Here is a 19672-nt window from a genome sequence, read left to right as displayed (position 1 = left end):
CCCTCTAATAAGTTACCTCTAATAGGTCCTTTGACTTATTAGAGGTCACAGTCTATCAACTGCCGTATGGATGCAGAGCTCCAAATGGGACCTTCTCTCCTTGGCAGTACTGACCTAGTTCTGAAAGGACCCACTAAGTCTTTCATGGTGCCAGATCTGGTGGAACCAACAACCAGGACCCCTTGTGTACCAGGACGGACTAAGACATACACTACCCTGAGGATATCTTTGTCTTCCTGGACCCACAATCTCTTCCATTTTGGGGCCTGATACTTCCGAGTCACATAATTGACCCCAGAAGAGTATTCTACCTGAAGAAGGAGAAATCTCTCCCCTATTCCATCCACAAGCTGGAGTTTCCTTTCACTGGTACCATTCATGAGCTGGAGCTTTCCTTCTCACGGCCTGAATCCGATGCCCATGATGAACCATCACTTCCTCAGCCTAGGGAGGTTAGCCCAGACAGGGCTTTGAAGGTGTCTTAGACCCATCATCTGCCCAAACAGGGTTCTCTCAAAGAGAATGTTGGTACCCAGTGCCCTACAGTGCACTCTAACCAGCTGTCGACCCTTAATATTGGCCCTGTTGGGGTCCATGGAACCCTTATGCATGATACCCTGGATCCATGTGCTCTACCAGAGAGTCACACCATCCTTCTACTCCTGGACAACAGCAGCCAGCTCTGTAGGAGTGTGTGGAAGAGGAAGACCACAAACTGGATCCGCTGGTTCCAGCAGTACCAACAAGCATATAATCTTCCTTACCTGATGAGGCAATTGGCCCATCTTCACTGCCCCCATTCAATGACCTTAGGCAATATTAAGAACTATTTCAGAGGCTGGTGGCAGCTCTTCTAGAAATGGAATAGAGAAATTATTTCATGATACACAGCACAAAGTTTTGGGCATCTTGCAGCCCATTGGACCCAATTGGGTAGTGCTCCCAATGACTGAAGGCCATTATGGAACCAGCTAAAGTTCCAACTGGTTAAGTTCTGATTCCTAAATAAGGGCTCCATCCTTCAGATTTACTCATGAATTCTGCCCCTTTCACAGTTCATCCACCCTGCTCCTCACTCACTAGTAGTACAACCAGCCATGAAAAGATCCAGATAGCAGCACCCTAGGACTACCCCTGTTGGACAAGGGAGCTAAATGCCTTGACTTCCAGGGGAGGAAGGTATTCACATCCACCAGCCTGCAGTTCAGAACTTCTAATTACCAGGCTCTGTTAGTGAAATATTATTTTATGAACTACTCAAAGTAACTGGAGTTCAAAGATAAACTCCCCCAGGAGGACAGCCCTTGTTGACGAAGGTAGACTGGCTAAACCTAAAACTGGCTAAAACCTCACTGCACGCTGCAGTGGATGTGGCCGATATTGCAATGATGATGCACTGGGAGTCATGGATTCACTCTTCAGGGTTCCCCAGAGAGGTACAGAACTCCATAGAGAACTTGCCCTTTGATTAAACCAATCTCTGATGAGAAAACAGATGAATCTTTACACTTGTTAAAATACTGCAGGTCTATCCTCCAATCCCTGGGCATTTATAGTCCATCCCCAAAGAGGATTCACCATAAGCAACCATATAAGCACAGTCTTTCTACCACCAGCAAACTACAAAGCACTCCACAAGGACAAAGGCTGCAGAGGACAATATATGCAGCCTCATCCACCTCAATGGCAGCTACCCAACCTCAGCCATCAGCTGAAGGTTACTTTTGAGGGATGCTTGGGAGCTGTGACCTAACAACAATGCCATCTCTACCCATTTCTTCAGTCCACTTTGGTGTCTGGCTAGTGCACTTTGCCCCCAACTGGAGAGCAATAATAATGGGCAAGTAGAGTACTGGATATCATCGACTCTGGCTGCGCTATTGCGTTCCTCTCCCCACCGCCTCCAAAATCCGGCCCTTCTTCAGGGACTGCTGTCATGAGGAGATTCTTTGGCAGAAGATAGACTTTGTCCTCAGTTGGGGAGCTATACAGTGAGTGTCACCTCAGCATGAAGGGGAAGGGTTCTATTTCAATTACTTAATTTCCAAAACAAAAGGGAGTCTGGAGGTCTGTTCTTGACCTACATCAGCTAAAAATTTAAAAATTAAAATACTGCATGGTTACAGTGGCATCAATAAGTCCTTCCTTGGGAAAAAATACATGGTTTGCAGCTCTGAATAATGAAGATGCTTACTTTCATGTGGACATCCACCCATCCCACAGAAGGTTCCTCAGGTTTCTGAAATGCTACTAGTGCAAGGTATTCCCATTCAGTTTGGCAACAGCATCCAAGGTCTTCACAAAGGTCGTCCCTGTGGTGGCAGCACAAATTGGGTTGCATTGTCCTCCTGTACTTGGATGACTGGCTTCTAACAGGCTGATCTCGCCTAGTAGTTCTGTCAGCAACCTTCTTATTACTGTATCTCCTGGCATCCTTCGGAATCTGCATAAACATAGAAAAGTCTACCTTGATTCCTATGCAAATCATAGCCTTTATAGGAGCAACCCTTGAGCCAATCACAGGAAGGGCCTACCTCCTTGTGGACAGATTTCATGCCATGAGCAGTCTAATAAACCAAGTAACTGTCAGATCTCAGACAACAGTCTGGGTCTGGTTTTCCCAGTTAGTCCATATGCCCTATTGTACCTGTTCAACACTGTTTGCCAGGCTACGCTTCTGTTGTCTACAACCATGGCTCCCTTCACTGTATATGCAAGACGGGCACACCATGACCTCTGCAGTGACAATCCTTGTCAGTGTCATGGCTTCACTCACCTGGTGGAGGAATCTGGGACATGTATGTGTCCCTTTCCTACCTCCCACATCTGACATGATGATCACAGAGGCATTCCTTATAGGGTGGGGAGCTTGCATGGATGGTTACACAGCACAAGATACGTGGCCATCTCAGTAAGCCAGGTGAGGTTGGCCTGCATTGCATTCCTTCCACTCAGATGATCCCATCCTGTCCAGATAATGTCAGGCAACAACCTATATAAACAAACATAGAGGGACGAAATCCCTTCCACTATGTGTAGAGTGATTAACTTATGGAACTAGTGTATCTGGAACCACATCACAGTTTTTGTGACACACCTCCCAGGGGCCCAGAACTCAGTGGCAGACAGCCTCAGCAGGCACTTTGCTACCGATTATGAGTGTGAATCACACAGTTCAGTGCTGACCAGCATCTTCACTCAGTAGGGTACAGCATCTTGGGTACAGATGACAAAGAAGTTCAACCTACATTGTTCCAGAGCAGCATAAGGCCAGGGGTGATGACCTCTGACTATCCTGGACAGGCCATCTGAGGTATGCCTTCACTCACATCCTGTTACTACCCCAGGTTCTATGGAAGATTCATCATGACAAAGCATGAGTCATTCTCTTTGCACTTAACTGGCCCAGACAATTCTGTCAACCCATCCGCATTCAGCCCTTCCCAAACCTGCTAACTTAGGAAAGCGTCAGGGTCAGTTGTCCTAACCCAAACTTTCTTCACCTCACATCTTGGTGTTTAGATGGGCATCAGACCTAGAGTGTTCATGTTTGGAGACTGTACAAGCTATGCTTAATAATAGCAGGAAAGGCTCTACCAGAAAATGTTACTTAGCCAAGCAGAGGCATTTCTTTACCTGGGCACAACAGAATCAGATATTCTCTGAGTCAGCAGGTATTCCTGCTATTTTAGATTCACCTTCAAGATGTCAGGTCTCTTTGTTAGCTTGCTGCAGGTTCACCTAGCAAAACCCCTTGTCTTCTATTGCAGGGTTCACCATGTTATGTTGCTTGGATACTAGTACAGAATCTAACTTCCCCCTGATTTTTTTTTCTTCCTTTGCTGCACTACATAATGCTTTTTCCTGCAAGAAACTGAACACCTCCTGTGAGAGTCTGAGCATCCTCAACTCTGCCTGTGGGAAATGGAGAGTCCTCAGCATTCACTGAAGCCTATAGTAAAGAAGGACGAAGGCTTTTTGAACGCCCAGGGCAAATAAGTACTATTAAAAACTGATATTTTCCTGGCTAATGTAAATTCTATGTGTGATGTATGGTACTGGACATTTTTTAAACATTTGCAAAGGGTTTTTACATTGGAAGCAATATCATGTGCATTTGGATCCCTTCAGTTTTTAAGTTTAAAGCATATATAAAGTCCCAGCATTTTGTTTCAAATGAAAATGTAGTTTCGAAGCAATAATGAACATGGGTATGGAAGGTGTTTAATATCTATATACATACTTATTACTGTCTTGGAGTTCAGCAGCCCTTTCCTTCTACAAACCCCTCAGTAAGGGAGGAAAAATAAGCTTTGGTCACACCAATACTCCAGTCCTAGGGACCACGAGGAAGGGTTTCACAGATTGGTGGTGGTCCATGGACCACAGTTTGAGGATGGCTGATGAAGATTTCTCATGTTTAAGATAAGGGCCAGATCCTAATACTGTCACTTATCTTGAGTTGTATGTTACGCTATTGACGTTACTGGGTCTGTTTCAATGGCATGTTCCATCCATCTATGTGTGTATATATCGAATTTTACTGTCTGAAATGGGAAGTCCACAACATGAGGAAAAAGGAAGCGAAACTTAACAGTCACATCTACATTATTTGGCAAGATACATAGATTATGGATATAGGCAACATGTTTCAGTATTAATTAGGCCAACTTGTAAGGATGCTTTTTTATCTAGATGTCTGAGAGAGAACAGGGGCTTGATCCTTCTGCATGCTGATTACCTGACCTCCCATTGACTTGAGCAGGTGTTCAGGATGTGCAGCACACTGCAGGATCAGATCATAGGTGAATTGTGGCTACAATTAGTTCCTGTCAACTTAGGGCTGTATTAGGAGAGACTAAACTGGGTGAAATTCATCATGTTTTATTATCAGTCAAACACAGAGAGACAGAGAAGTACTGTCAGGTCCAATTTGGACCAGGTTTTAGGATTAGTTAAAAACCTAATAGCAATAATTCAATGAATTATTCCAGTTGAAACAATTATTTTTAAGCATTGTGCCATTTCATGGAAACCGGAAACTGAAACCAGTTACTCTATTTCCTTATTCAAACTGAAAGTATAGTACAGGGATTAAGGCACTGAATTGGAGCTCAGGTGGACCTGGTCTTCAGTTCCTGGCTCTGACACAGACTTCTTATGTGACCTCGGGTCCTGATCCTGTGTGGTGCTCCATACAGATGCTGTCCTCCTGCCCCGATTTTTGACACTTGCTATCTGGTCAGCCTACTTATTGCTGCCTTTTTTTGTTTGTTATTTTGCTGTGTAGACGTATCCTCAGAGTCCAGGTCAACTGATTCGGGCTTGCAGGGATCATGCTAGGGGATTAAAAATAGCAGTCTAGACATTCTCACTTGGGCTGGAGCCTGGGCTTTGAGACCCACCCTCCTCACTGGGTCTCAGAACTGGGCCTCCAGCCTGAGCAGGAACGGCTACACTGCTATTTTTGGTCTCATAGCATGAGCCCCAGTCAGTTGACCTGGGCTTTGAGACTCGCTGCCGTGGTGGGTTTTTTGCTGCGTAAATGTGCCCTTAGACGTGCTTTTTAAACATCCCTCTCAGAGAAAGGAACTGGAGTGTTATTTGTGTAAGCGCTAGTTGCTGAGCTGGCTGAATAATTGATTTCTCAGTTTGGCCAGCAAACTAAAAAAATCAGCGAAAATATTTGGTTTGGTTCTGAACATATTTGGAATTTGTCAGCAAATTGGAAAAGTCAGTTTGGGGCCAACAATCTTTGTGATTGTGGGTCTTCCCCTCCATTCACTTAGCCTTTGGTCCAGTGGTTCAGGCACTTGAGAAACTCACATTTGAATACCCATTCTGGGACAGGGAAAATGGAATGGAAAAATAATTTATAATTTTATAGGATTATACAGCAGGATTTTACACAAGATTTCCCCTAATTATTCTTGATCCGGTGCTTATTCTGTTGTGAGCATTTCCGTTTGAATTTGAAGATTTCTCTGCTCATTTTGAGGTGAGGCAGTCTGAAGGGAATCGTGCCAACCCTAACAACTTTGCATAGCTTTTTTAGGCTTGGACTCACCCCCAATGAAAACAGATTTTGAATGACTGAAGTACTCCAAGACCCCACACTAACAATTCAGAAACAAAGACTAATACTACTTCAAAAAATAAAACTGACCATGTTTGTGAAATAGTATTAATATTCACCCCCAGTTCTGCCCTCTGAGCAAAAGGTAACTAAAGAGAGATCCTTTCTCCCCCTTCTACACAAAGAATCTAAATTATTTAGTGAAACATAAAGATCTTAAAGTTACTGGGAAAATTCTAACAATAGACAGAAGTGTGATTTATTTTTAAAGTTGACTGTTCCTTTAAGTGAAAAATTTAGTTGCAAGAGAATGCAGAGATCTCTGAGCTGCTAAGAATGATGGTGGCCGAAGAACTGTTATATAGGGTGGGATTTTCAAAAGCACTCAGCATTGGCCTAACTGTTCCATGGAAGTCAGTTGTAAAACTTGCATTGAAGTCAATGCGGGTAGAGTTCAACCAAAGTGGTGTGCTTTTTAAAATCTCACTCCTAGTGCCTGATCCTGTGCTTACTGAACTTAAAAGAAAGGCTCCCATTGCCATCAACAGGCATTAGACCAAACCAGTAAAGGGCCCCATCTGGCATTTCTTTTTGCATGCTAAACTCCTGTTGATGTCAGTGGGGTTCTTGGGGCAAAGGAGGAACACGTGATTGGGCTGAGAAGTAAAATCTTTTAGCGTAACACTATTTGTTAAAGATGTTTTCGTATTTTTGGTTTTTTAATGAGAATACACTTTATCCTTTGACAACAGAGGACAATTTGAAATAACAATCTGTTAAAACAGTATATTGTTTTCTAAGGAGATGTACTTAACAGAAGATACACTGAAATATTCATTGGAACTGCAGTGTTAGGAAAAATTCTCCGAAGGCTAATGAATCCAAAGTTAAGGCTAGATGGCCTAATGTGCTTCTAAAATGGAGGGCGAGGGGTGAAAGACTCTGCAAACAGAATGCAAATCAAAAGGGGTCAAAAGTTCTGAAAACTCTGAATTTTATCAACATGATGTAGGGATCACTGCCTGAGGGATTCTAAAGTTTCAGTAGTCTGTGTTTGGGGACAGAACGGTCTACTTTGTTGCACGGGTACAATTAATGTTCTGTTTTTTCTGGATGAGGAAAGCAGTCATTTCAGTAATCTTTTTATGATGAATGCTCCAGATGCACAGGTTTGGTAAGAAGTGACTGATTCATTAATGCTTATGCAGCACTTTGAGAAAGTAAAATGTTATATAAGTGCAAAGGCTAGAATTCATATGTATCAGCTGCTGCTTTAATTATTCTTCACTTTGGTTAATGTATGTCTGGCAAAGCTGTCGAAACTGAAACAAGTGAAGTATTTTTTTTCAGTTAGAGAAATTCTATCTGAATACAATTCAGCTATTCCCAGACCACCTACTGAAATGTTATGTTTAAACTTGGGCCTTAGGATCGTTTACATTAAAAAGGAGTTAGATCCCCCTTGTCAATTTATTGGGGTGAAAAAGAGTATATTATCTAAACTTCATTTCTATTTAACATTATTAAAAGATCCTGAGAATTCAGAACAAATTAGTTTCACTGAAAGATCTGAAGTGCAAGAAATAGATTCAGGCATGTTAGCTAAAGACCTGCTCTGGCTCTATTGAAAACAATGGCAGATTGGCCACTGAATGTAATGGGAGCAAGAGCAGCCTTAGTTGCTCAGGACTACATTAAACCAATAGATAGACAACTAATTGCAATTGAGGGGAAGGATGGTCTCATGGCTAAAGCAGAGTGTTGGAGTTTAGAAGATATGGATTCTATTCCCAGCCCTTCCACAGACTTCCTGCATGACTCAAGTAATTAAAAGCCCATTTCTCTATTTTAAATCAAAGGGGACAACTCACGTGATAAAGGGCTCCAGGATTAGCCTGTTATCGCTCTGTGCCTTAGTTTCCCCATCTGAAAACGTCCCTGCTTGATGGGAGTATTGTGAGGCTGAATTCATTCATGGTGGTAAAGTGCTTTCAGATCAAATGGGAAGCTGCCATAGAGGTACAGTATAACCTATTATTAAATGTTCTATATATTTAAAGTTATAACAAAACTTTTTAAAGACTACAAAATGAGATTGCTGAAATCAGCTACAACACATTAAAAACTGGCATCATCCTCATAGTTTGAGCAAATATTTAGTAACATATCTGAGTGCACATTTTTGCCAGCTTGATACAAGTTAAGTATATTTAACTCAGAACTGTTTCTACATATGCAACAGAATGGGAAAGTTCTTCATGCTATGTTTTAAAGAAGCCCTCAGGTGGGTACAGGAATTTTAATTATTCAAATATGTGCATGCTCTAAAGAATATTAAGCCAAGAATTGCTTGTTTTCTTTGGCCTGGCCTGGAACTTTAACTTTTGGAGCCACCTAGAGCAGTCTTGTATACCCCCGCTATCTGTGTCCCTGACTCTAAGAGGGCAGAGAAACGTTACTATGTCCCAGCAAAGGGGAGGAATTTCTATTCTCTTACATTGCCCCTAACTCTTTAGTGGTCCAGGCTCCCATGGAGAAATCCAGACAACAACACCGCCGATCTTCCCTGACTGATAAGGAGGGCAAGCATATCAACTTATTGGAAAGGAAGGACTTCTAGTCTCCAGTTCAGAATAGCTGACTACCAAGCACTAATGGCTAAGTATGACTTCCTGAACTATTTAAAAGATCCAGACTTTACTGACAGATGTATGCATCAGGACAGAGCTGTCATAGAGCTCTCACAGAGGAAGGCAAAATAGTTGCCAGGACCCCTCTTCAATCAGCAGTAGATGCAGCTGATACATCTTCTGGGGTGTTGGCTACTGCTGTTGGATTGCACATGGAGTTGTGGCTTCATGCTTTGGAGTTTCCCAGAGAGGTTCAATACACTACTGAGGACGTACCCTTTGAAGAGACTCATCTGTGTAATCAGAGGATGGAAAAGTCTTTACAAGTCTTTAAGGACACCAGAGCCACGCTTTGCTCCCTGAGTAGGTATACTCCTGCTCTGAAAAAAAAAAAAAATCATAGGCAGTCTTACAAGCCTAGACTGATGGGTCAACAATTCTACCACCAGGGACCTTCTGAGCCACCCCATAGGAGAAGGTTCAAAACCCGACTTCCCCGTACCTTCCACAGCACCTTCCTCAGGTTCCCAGTCCCAGCCTTGGCTAAACGTTATTTTCAATGGGCGCTTGAGAGCTGCAAGCCAGGTCTGGCTTCAAACAGTGTACTCACCAAACTGGCAGTCCATGAACACCATAGTGACTGTTCCCCCAAAGCGATATCCGTGTTATGGTTGAAGAATCCCTGCCAAGTATGCATTGGGGTTCCCTTGCTTGCCACCTCACTGGATGGGGAAGTCATTACAGATACATCTCTTTCGAGTTGGGGAGCCCATAAGGACAACCATAGAGTGCAATGCACCTGGACATCTCTAGAGTCCAGGATGCATATCAGTGTTCTGGAGTTGTGAGCAGTTCGAAGGGCTTGTGAAGCTTTTCTTGTGTTCATTCAAGGTCACCATGCCTAACATCACAACCATCCCCCCGAGTTCAGAAGCAGGCAGTCTGTTGAACTGGTGCATTGACAATCAGATCTCCCTGTACCTCTCAGGAACCAGAATGTGCTAGCGGACTCTCTCAAAAGACATTTTCTGGTTGATCACGAGTGGGAGCTATACGACTCTGTGGTGAACAATATTTTCACTTTATGGGGGACCACCTCCAGGGACCTTTTTGCCTCCCAAACAAACAAGAAATGCAAAATATACTGCACCAGAGGAGGCCTAGGTTGCCACTTGCAGGGCAACACTATTTCTTCCATGGTCAGACCACCTGAATTATGCTTTCCCTCCACTACCACTCTTGCCTTGGGTTTTGCACAAGATTCAGCAGGATAGGGCATGCATCATCCTCATTGCCCCCAGCTGGCCCAGACAATTTTGATTTCTGAACCTCCTATGCATGTCATCTCAGGCATTGATCATCATTCCACATTTTCTCATCTCCTAACTCAGGGGAACAGCAAGATGAAGCAAGACCAACACACCTCCACTTTATCTCAGGGCTTGGTTTTTGTATGGGCATGGTCTTTAGAACGATCATGTTTTGAAGCTAGATAGAGCATCCTTTCTAATAGCAGGAAGGATTCCTCTAGGAAATGTTACCTAGCCAAGTGGAAGAGTTTATCTGAGGATATCAAAGACATATATCCACAGAAGCTTTGGATATTCCTCTGATTTTGGACTGTATTCTTTCATTAAAGACAGCAGGTTTGTCCATAGGCTCCTTTTGGCAGCAATCACAGGGCTACTCTATCTTCCCACACCCATTGACTAGCAGATTCTGGAATGGTCTAATCAGAACCTTTCTGGCTATTAAAAAAAAGCCTTCCCCGAATGGGACTTGAATCTTGTTCTCTCAGTACTCATTATGCCTTCCTTTTGAACCATTAGCTTCTTGCTCCATGCGTCCACTTTCCATGAAGGTTGCATTCCTGGTAGCCATCTCTTCAGCTAGGAAGGTTGGTGAACTTGGAGCACTGATGGTGCTATATTCCATAAGGACAAAATTTCATTGTGTTTACACCCTAAACTCACCCCCAAGGTAGTTTGAGTTTCACTTGAACCAGTCAATTCACCTTGTGCTCTTCACAAAACCACATGCATCCTCAGAAGAAAGGAGATTGTTTGTCTCCATAGCAGAAAGAGTCAGGGGTTAGGCTGTATCTTCTCAAAGAATTTCAATATGGATCTCAGGATGTATTTTGTTCTGCTATCAGCGGTCTAATCTTCCACCCAGACTCAGAGGATAAGAGTTCATTCCACAAGAGCGTAAGCACCGTCCAGAGCATCACTTTAAGAAATGCTTCTCCTTGATATCTGAAAGGCAGCTACATGGAGTTCCATTCACATGCTTACGAATCATTATGCCTTGGTACAGGACTCCTCTGCTGATGCATCTTTTGGAATGGCAGTCCTCCATTCAGCTCTGCCACCTACAACCTCGCACCCTCCTCCTATTTGAGTGTGGCTTGTCAGTCACCCACAGTGGAATTATACATAGGGATCAGCACTTGAAGAAGAAGAGAAAGTTACTTACCTTATAGTAACTGGTGTTCTTCGAGATGTGTGATCCCTGCTTGTATTCCACTACTCATCTTCCTTCTCCTCTGCTTTGGATCTTCTTTGATTTGCAGTGGAGAAGGAACCGGAGAGGCGGTCTGACTGCCCTACCCCTTATTTCCTCGGTTGGAGGCCTGAGGTGAGCCAGGGTGCAGGTGTGGACCAATGGACACTGCTTTCAAAACTCTCTGTCTCCGGGTGCATGGAGTGCATGCGTATGCCTCGGTGGAATTCAGATAGGGACCACACATCTTGAAGAACGTCCAGTTGCTATAAGGTAACAAACATTGTCTTTCTGGTTCACATATTAACATCCCACTTTTGAAAGGGAAAATTTCCTAGAGATCCAAGTCTTGTTATTGCATCAAATCTCAAACTAATTTGGTTCCACATTTGATACCAGCAAACCTATGCAAATGGTCACAAAACCATCAAACTAAAACTAACCTATGGGCTAGGAATGAGATCTGGCTAAGGGAAAGCTGAGTTTTTTAAAACAATAGCCTTCTTTTGGACTCCAGGGCCTCTGAATCAAGTCTAATTAACATTTGTGATGAGATTTCAAACTGAATTTGCAACTGTTTGCACAGCTCTAGAGAGGACCTTCCCTAAGCAATTGCCAACCACCTAATCCCTTTGTTCTTTTTTTCTCCCATAGCTGCCTTTCCTAACCCAAGGAGACTGTGGCCTGGCTACCTAAGCAAACAGTGTAAGACACACAGGGCCCTAAAAGACAGCACCAGGTAGGAGTGATGGAGGATTGTCAAGGAGAGGATTCACTGATGGAAGGGGATTGGAGTGAGGGGACATGGAGGGCTATAGGGAATTGTAGGGTCTGCCATACTTTGGGATAGGGTAGCATCTGAGATCTTGGGACCTTATCCACAGAGAACTTCATACTAGAGCTTGTCACAAAGCAGGAGAAAAATGTTGTGAAATTTTCATCCCTGGTCACACTTCAAACTTTAACAAAAAAATTCACTTGAATTTTGAAAAATTTTGACCAGCTCTATTTCAAATCTTCTTGAAAGGTTCCTTGTTAGTGGATATGCATCTTGCTATGTGGGGACAAGTTGTCTGTGTATTCTTATGCTCATTTTTGTAATAAGATCATGTAGTAAACTGTCCCCAGCTTATTAAAAGTATATATTTGCTTATGCTGGGGACTGGTTTGCCTATATGTATTGTGACAAAGTTCCTCCTCTATCTTGTGTGTCCTGCGCTTACTGGCAGATTTTCCTGCTTCAGAGATTCACCATGTGGGTTGGGGAACAGCCTAGAGACCTTCCCCTCTGGAAGAACCCACAGTCTAGGTCAATTGGGAGGTTTGGGGGGAACCCAGGCCCACCCTCTACTACAGGTTGCAGCCCAGGGCCCTGTGGACTGCAGCTGTCTATAGTGCCTCCTGTAACTGCTGCATGACAGCTACAACACCCTGGGCTACTTCCCCGTGGCCTCCTCCAAACACCTTCCTTATTCTCACCACAGGACCTTCCTCCTGGTGTCTGATAACGCTTGTGCTCCTCTGTCCTCCAGCAGTACACCCTCTCACTCTCAGCTCCTCGTGCCTCTTGCTCCCAGCTCCTCACACTCCCCCCACAAACTGAAGTGAGCGCCTTTTAAAACCCAGGTGCCCTGATTAGCCTGCCTTAATTGATTCTAGCAGCTTCTTCTTAATTGGCTTCAGGTGTCCTAATTAGCCTGCCTGCCTTAACTGGTTCTAGCAGGTTCCTGATTACTCTAGTGCAGCCCCTGCTCTGGTTACTCAGGGAACAGAGAACTACTCATCCAGTGACCAATATATTTGCCCTCTACCAGATTCCTGTACCCCACTGGTCTGGGTCTGTCACAGTATGTTAGTAGCACCAAGCACTGGCAGCTAACTAGAGACTGCTGTATGTATTTTGGCAATGCTGAGGATTTGTTTACAGCTTCATAATGAATTTATTGTTGCTCCTAATAAGTAGATGTACACCTCTACCCCGATATAACGCTGTCCTCGGGAGCTAAAAAATCTTACCGTGTTATAGGTGAAACTAAGTTATATCGAACTTGCTTTGATCCGCCGGCACGCACAGCCCCGCCTTCCCTGGAGCGCTGCTTTACTGCATTATATCCGAATTCGTGTTATATTGGATTGTGTTATATCGGGGTAGAGGTGTATTTAATATTGAGGCTAGAGTTTGCATGTCTTATTTTTACTCTGGTTGCAGTCCTTTAACCATGGCAAGAATTATTTAAAGGAGACAAGGAGAATATAATAAAAACAATGAGGAGTCCTTGTGGCACCTTAGAGAATAACAAATTTATTTGGGTATGAGCTTTCGTGGGCTAGAACCTGACATCAGGAATTACAACATTCAAAAACCAGTAGGAGAACTATTCAACCTCACTGGTCACTCAATAACAGACTTAAAAGTGGCAATTTTGCAACAACAAAACTTCAAAAACAGACTCCAATGTGAAACGGCAGAACTGGAATTAATTTGCAAACTGGACACGATCAAATTAGGCCTGAATAAAGACTGGGAGTGGATGGATCATTACAGAATCTAATTTTACCATACTTATTTCCTCCTATTGTTACTCACACGTTCTTGTCAACTGTTTGAAATGGGCCACCCTCATTACCACTACAAAAGTGATTTTTCTTCCCTTGATATTCTACTGTTAATTGAATTGTCTCATTAGACTGACCCCACACTTGGTAAGGCAACTCACATCTTTTCCTGTACTATGTATATATATATACCTGCTGCTGTATTTTCCACTCCATGCATCTCATGAAGTGGATTCTAGCTCATGAAAGCTTATGCCCAAATAAATTTGTTAGTCTCTAAGGTGCCACAAGGACTCCTCGTTGTTTTTGCTGATACAGACTAACATGGATACCACTCTGAAACCTGTCACCATGCAAGGCAAGGCAAGGTAAGGAGATTATAATGTTAGCTGTTACTGTCATTATCTAAACAGGAGTAACTTGTGAAGTGTGTGTGAAATACTTCCTGGGCTCAATTCTCCCCTGCATCAGAGTTCTGCTTGGTGCAGGAGAGGTGAGGTTATTAGGGAACAGATTACGCTTTCCTGATTCTGTGCTGGTCCAGCCTTGGTGTCAGCTTACTGGTTGCTCTAAGGCCTATATGCCAGTGGAGTTTCAGCATAAAATAGCAGTGCTCTGCCATAGCCCAGCGTACCCCTCTCCTCTCCTTCCTTGGCACACTCCTTGTGCCGTATGTGGTGCAGGAGCCAGTTCCAACAGCTTTACCACAGCAGGGAGTTCCCCCGTGTCACGAAATGCAAATCAGTTCTACGATGATTACAACCAGAGCGGGTCAACATTGTCCAAATTTAACTTTTTTGAAACACTAATGGACACGAACATTTTTATGAAAAATGTTTCCCCTTTTAAAAAAAAATGGCTAATAGGGCAAGTTGAAAACATTTAAATTTGAAATTTTGATGGGGGCGAAAAAGGGACAAATTCTTCCAGGAATGCTCCTGTGTTTTTTTTCTTTGACCAGCTCTAATTGGGGCCTTTGTCACCCTCCCCATTTGCACCCAAATCATGGCAAGAAAGTACCTCTCCCTGCAGCCACTGGGAGCAGGGATTGGACTCTTGCTCTGGCTGCTCCAGACTGTGACTCCCTGGCTGCTGATGCTGGGCTTTCCCTTTTCCCCTTCAAATGGGCAGGAAGGATATAGCCTCTCCCAGCAGATGGGATTAAACATTCCCACCCAGCAGGAGCAGGTGATCCCATCCCAGAAGTCAAGGGGCCATGGGTTGAGCTTCCCCAGCCCCTGAGCTGTGCTCGGAGGATGAGGTAAAGAAGGGTAGAGGCTACTTCCATTGACTGGTTGGGTGTAGAGGATTCAGATGGTTCTCTGAACCAAGGATCTGGAATGTTAAATAGAGCGCTCTCCCAGTGACTGAATGGGAGGTGAGGATTTAGGTAGATCCTCTTCCAGTTGCCAGGGGGCGGAGGCACATTGACCAGGGAAAGGTAAGTAGGTAGACCACCATTCTGGCTGCCAGGGCGGTAGAGCTTCTTCCAGAAGTTTGCAATATTCAGGGATCTTCCTCTCAGTAGGTAGGACAGAGGGTAGAGACAGCCCCAGTAACTCGGGGGCAGATAGACGAGAGCCCCTTTATGGCAGTCCAAGCAGGGTAATCCCCCTTACAGTAACTAGCGGGGATTGGTAGCTCTTGTGGTGTCTCAGGGGGCTGGGATGGTGGTAGGCAGCAAACTCAGAGGGAGGTGGATGGTTTAACTTCCACTCGGTGGTCAAAAGGGAAGGGGAGAGCCTCTTCCCAGCAACTTGGAAGGGATAGAGTCCCCTGTCAGTGGCTAAAGACAGGGTATATACTCTCCTTTGCATGGCCCCTTTCAGCAGCCAGGAATGTCTGTAAGGAGCAGCAGACCACTCTCTTCTCAGCAGCCTTTTGTTCAAATACGTTTGGATCTCTTAATAAATTGCTCTGATACATTATCTTTACTGTACAGCAGCAGGAAAAGATCCTGAAAATATATTTGTAAAAGGGAAAGTTCAAGGAAAAGTGAAGCTAGTTCTGATTCGGTTGTTTACCATCAATCAGACTGTTGCTTGGCAGGGACTGGATGACTATGAGCCTGAACAAGCTGAAAAGGGGCAGGAAAAGAAGTGGAGGCAGCATTCTTCCTATTTAAAGCTGCATCACTTCAAAAAAGTGTTTGCAGACGGTGACGGAGCTGGTGCTGAAAAAAAGGGGCTTGCAGACTTTGTCCTGGAGCTGGTGCTGAAAGGAAAAGATCCCACAGCTGACTTCATGGTGCTAAAATAAGCTTAAGTTTTTGCACTTTTTGCTGCCCAGGAGGATACACATGTCTAATATTTAGACATGATGGCAACCTGGGTGCAAACAAGAACTTTTTTCATTCTTGCTGCTTTATTAGGGCAATTTATAACAATAAAAGCACAAGAAGAATTTCAAGAAGAATTTGTGGGTGGTGAGTTTCCTTTTTTCTTTGTGTGCAGCGTGTTTATTGCATAGTTTGGATAATAAGTGCACTAGAAAGCCTGTGGGATACAGTCATTGTGAGACTTTTTGGTTTAAATGCGGAGACGGGGGCTGAGAGGTTTGCACCTTGGGAATCTGATCGGAAGACAACTGAGTTTTTTAAAGCTGGAGCTTTGCAGGGTTCCCAAGTCTCTTGCCTTCGGTGCATTGTTTTGCAGATCGGGGGAGAACAATTACATGCAAAATGTTTCTGTGGAGCATTTAGGAATAAACCCTGTTGCCTGGCATTAACTCCGTGTGGGGCTGGGGAGACTGGAAAGTTTCAACAAAAGAAAGTGCTTGGGATGAGACTAAATGCAGCCTCTGAGGTTGGAAACTAGCCTGAACAATCTGAGCTGAGTTGAGAGAAATAAACACTGAAGCCTTGCAGGGTGGAGTCTTTTTGCACTGAGCTGCATCTGCTTTATTAAATGCTTTGTTTGGGGGAAATACACTTCTTTCTTTCTTTCTTTCTTTCTTTCTTTCTTTCTTTCTTTCTTTCTTTCTTTCTTTCTTTCTTTCTTTCTTTCTTTCTTTCTGTTTACTTCCCAGGGGCAGGATTTGATGGAATCCAGGCTTTTCCCCACCCTTTTGACTTGCTTATCTGGACAGTGATAGTTTTCTCCAGGATGTTTGAAGGAAGCAAACTTAGTACTTTACTTATGTGGCATGGCAGGCTTTATGTTCCTTTATATTTAATATCATTTAACTGCAAGAAAGTGATGGATATTCAGGAAACTTTGTAGTGGCCTTTTCTACTATATTGTCAAATCCAGATGCATTGGTGTAGCACGTCTTTTTGAAAAGTGTAAAGACTAGTTATATTTAATCCAGTAGGTATAGTGCCCTAGGCTAGGTTTCTCACATAATAAATCATTGCAGAGGTTAATGGGAAAAGACGTAGAAATGACTAATAGGCTAAAATTCAATGCAAATGACAATGATTTTATTGCGTCCTATCATGCAGTTTCCTGTTTGTTATGTTTTGTTATTAAATCCTCTCCCCTAATCTGCAATACAGGGCACTGCAGAAGTGATGGGAATTCAGATCCTAATGAATAAAACATTGAAATTATTTTGAAAACGTTTGCAGTCCTGTGGGAGAAAATGAGAAGTTTATGATTCTGTACATTGTATAAGAAGCCCTATAGAGGGAGCACTTTGTGTAGTCTTGGGACTATATTTCATATGGTTGCCATAAAGTGGGACATATCTTGTACATTTTTCAGATATAATGGTAACTAGAAAGGAAGAACCTAGATGTAGAATATCAGACTACTGAATGAAGAACACGGAGCTTCTAATTTCATTTATGACCTTCCTGTAACTTTAAAAAAAAAAGGCAAATTTTAAATGAGATTTCTGCAGGCATAATACATGCCATTTATTTGCTCATTGCTATTATGGGAGCTGTGGGTTAAGCCCTTGATGTAACAAAATTTTTTCAAATGCACTTTATATATACTGAACTCTCAATAAACAGTAACGTGCATTTGATAGGCCAGATTGTGAAATGTGGTATTATAAAATAACTTGTCTCTTGCATCATTTTCAGTTATTGCTCTTTCTGCTTAAGAAAATGAAATGCACTGGCTCGTGTTTAGCTTAATGACATGAGGAAACTCCTCCTGCCATGCTCAGAGTAAAAAAAGAAGAACTGTTCGATTATTTGGAAAGAAAATGTGTTTGTATTGAAGGGGGGAAGGAAATTCATCTCTATAGTTTGTTTGTATCTCAATCTGGTGGACTTGTTTAGTTGTATATGAAAAATGACATTAAATTCTGATTAAGAGCCTGATTTAGGCCCATAAATGCAAAGAAAATTCACAGCTTAGTTTGTCCTTAGCTCACCTTGTTGTCATGCAAGTTATTGCAAGGGTCTGAGATCAGTGCATAGTGTCATGTACTGTAGGTGATTCAATACAGCTCCCCTTCCACCTCTTCCCTTCTCCCTCCCCCCAAAACTGCCCTGAACTGCTAGAGAACAAATGATAGCAGGTGTGTGCCGTACTTCCCAAATTACAGATGTATTTGGGGAAATGGGGGGAGGGAGGGTGTTTTGGAAATCTTAGATTAGAATGACTACCAGTCTTGCTGCTTTTGGAAAAAATGGAGAACTCTCTGCATTGATTTAGCATTCCCACACTGTGAAAATATAAAATAAACAAATAGAACTCCTACCAACAGGGAGGAATGAGGAAAAACACACAGCCTTTGCTAATATAACTAACAGAATGTATATGGTGCTCAGCATGAGACCGGGGTGCCTGAGTGTGTGGAAGGACAGCTAGATTGAAAGTAAAGCAGGTAGAAAATTCCTGAATGGATTTCAAAGGATGACTAAGTAGGTGCACTAAAGGACTTTAAAAACAAAGACATCATTTAACAATTCTCTGTGATGCTTATAATCACTTTAAAATTAAATCTATTTCCCTACAGAATCTTTCTTCCCCAATGCCAGTGCATATCGATGTGTTTTGGTAAGGTTGCTCATGACAAGATTACTTGGTTGGTAGTAGTTATGTATGGTAAATGCATGTTAAAAATAACAAAAATTTCAAACATATGGTAAAATAATGGTAGGCCTAATTATGGGACTAGCCACCTGAGAGTGTTCCTTTAAGTGTCATTTGGAAGTGCAGTTTGAAACCATGTAGGTAAGTGTGCTATAAATGCCTTGGTAGAGAGAAGGATGCTGGTCTTCAGTCTAAATTCTGTGTACTGGTCCAGTTTAGGAGTGCCGGAAGGCCAAACGGAGCCCACATGGTGGCTGGAATTGTGGTTTGTGGGCTATACATAGCCTTCCAGTACTTGGCCCTGTAGTGGACATTGGGAGTAGGCATTAGTTAAGGTCCTCTCCCTCCTGCCTTAGGGCTCAGAATAGGATAAACTGTTGGCAGAACCATTGCATGCTCCTAGGCCACTGGTTTTCAAACTGCGGGTCGCGACCCAGTACTGGGTCGCAGAATGTAAGACACTGGGTCGCGGCGGCTCTGGTCAGCACCACTGACCAGGGTGTTAAAAGTTCCATCGGCGGTGCTACCTGGCTAAGGCAGGCTAGTCCCTACCTGTTCTGACACTGCGCTGCACTCTGGAAGCGGCCAGCAGTAGGTCCAGCTCCTAGATGGGGGCGCCACGGGGATCTGCACACTGCCCCGGCCCCGAGCACCGGCTCCACACTCCCATTGGCTGGTTCCCGACCAATGGGAGCTGGTGGGGGGGCAGTGCCTGTGGGCGAGAGCCGCGTGGGGCCGTTTGCGTGCCTCTGACTAGGAGCCAGACCTGCTGCTGGCCGCTTCTGGGGCACAGCGTGGTCTGAGGTGCCAGGACAGGCAGGAAGCCTGCCTTAACACCCCCCATTGCAACGCTGACCTGAAGTCGCCCAAGGTAAGCCAGTACCCCAATGCCCTGTCCCAGTCCAGAGCCCCCCCAA

General features: G+C 43.6%; 1 protein-coding gene across 1 annotated transcript in view; it reads left to right on the top strand.

Moving 5' to 3' along the window:
* The first annotated feature begins 15735 nt into the window (after positions 1 to 15735).
* COL5A2 (collagen type V alpha 2 chain) overlaps positions 15736 to 19672 on the top strand; it is a 174027-nt gene continuing 170090 nt past the window's right edge. The window contains exon 1 of the mRNA XM_034785175.1: positions 15736 to 16189. Within this exon, the coding sequence (XP_034641066.1) occupies positions 16081 to 16189 (109 nt within the window). The 5' untranslated portion in view covers positions 15736 to 16080. The remainder of the gene's footprint in view (positions 16190 to 19672) is intronic.

The sequence above is a fragment of the Trachemys scripta genome, chromosome 11, assembly GCF_013100865.1.
Source record: "Trachemys scripta elegans isolate TJP31775 chromosome 11, CAS_Tse_1.0, whole genome shotgun sequence".
NCBI lineage: Eukaryota > Metazoa > Chordata > Testudines > Emydidae > Trachemys > Trachemys scripta.
The sequence above is the reverse complement of the archived record's forward strand: the minus strand, read 5'-3'. Positions and strand labels throughout refer to the sequence as shown.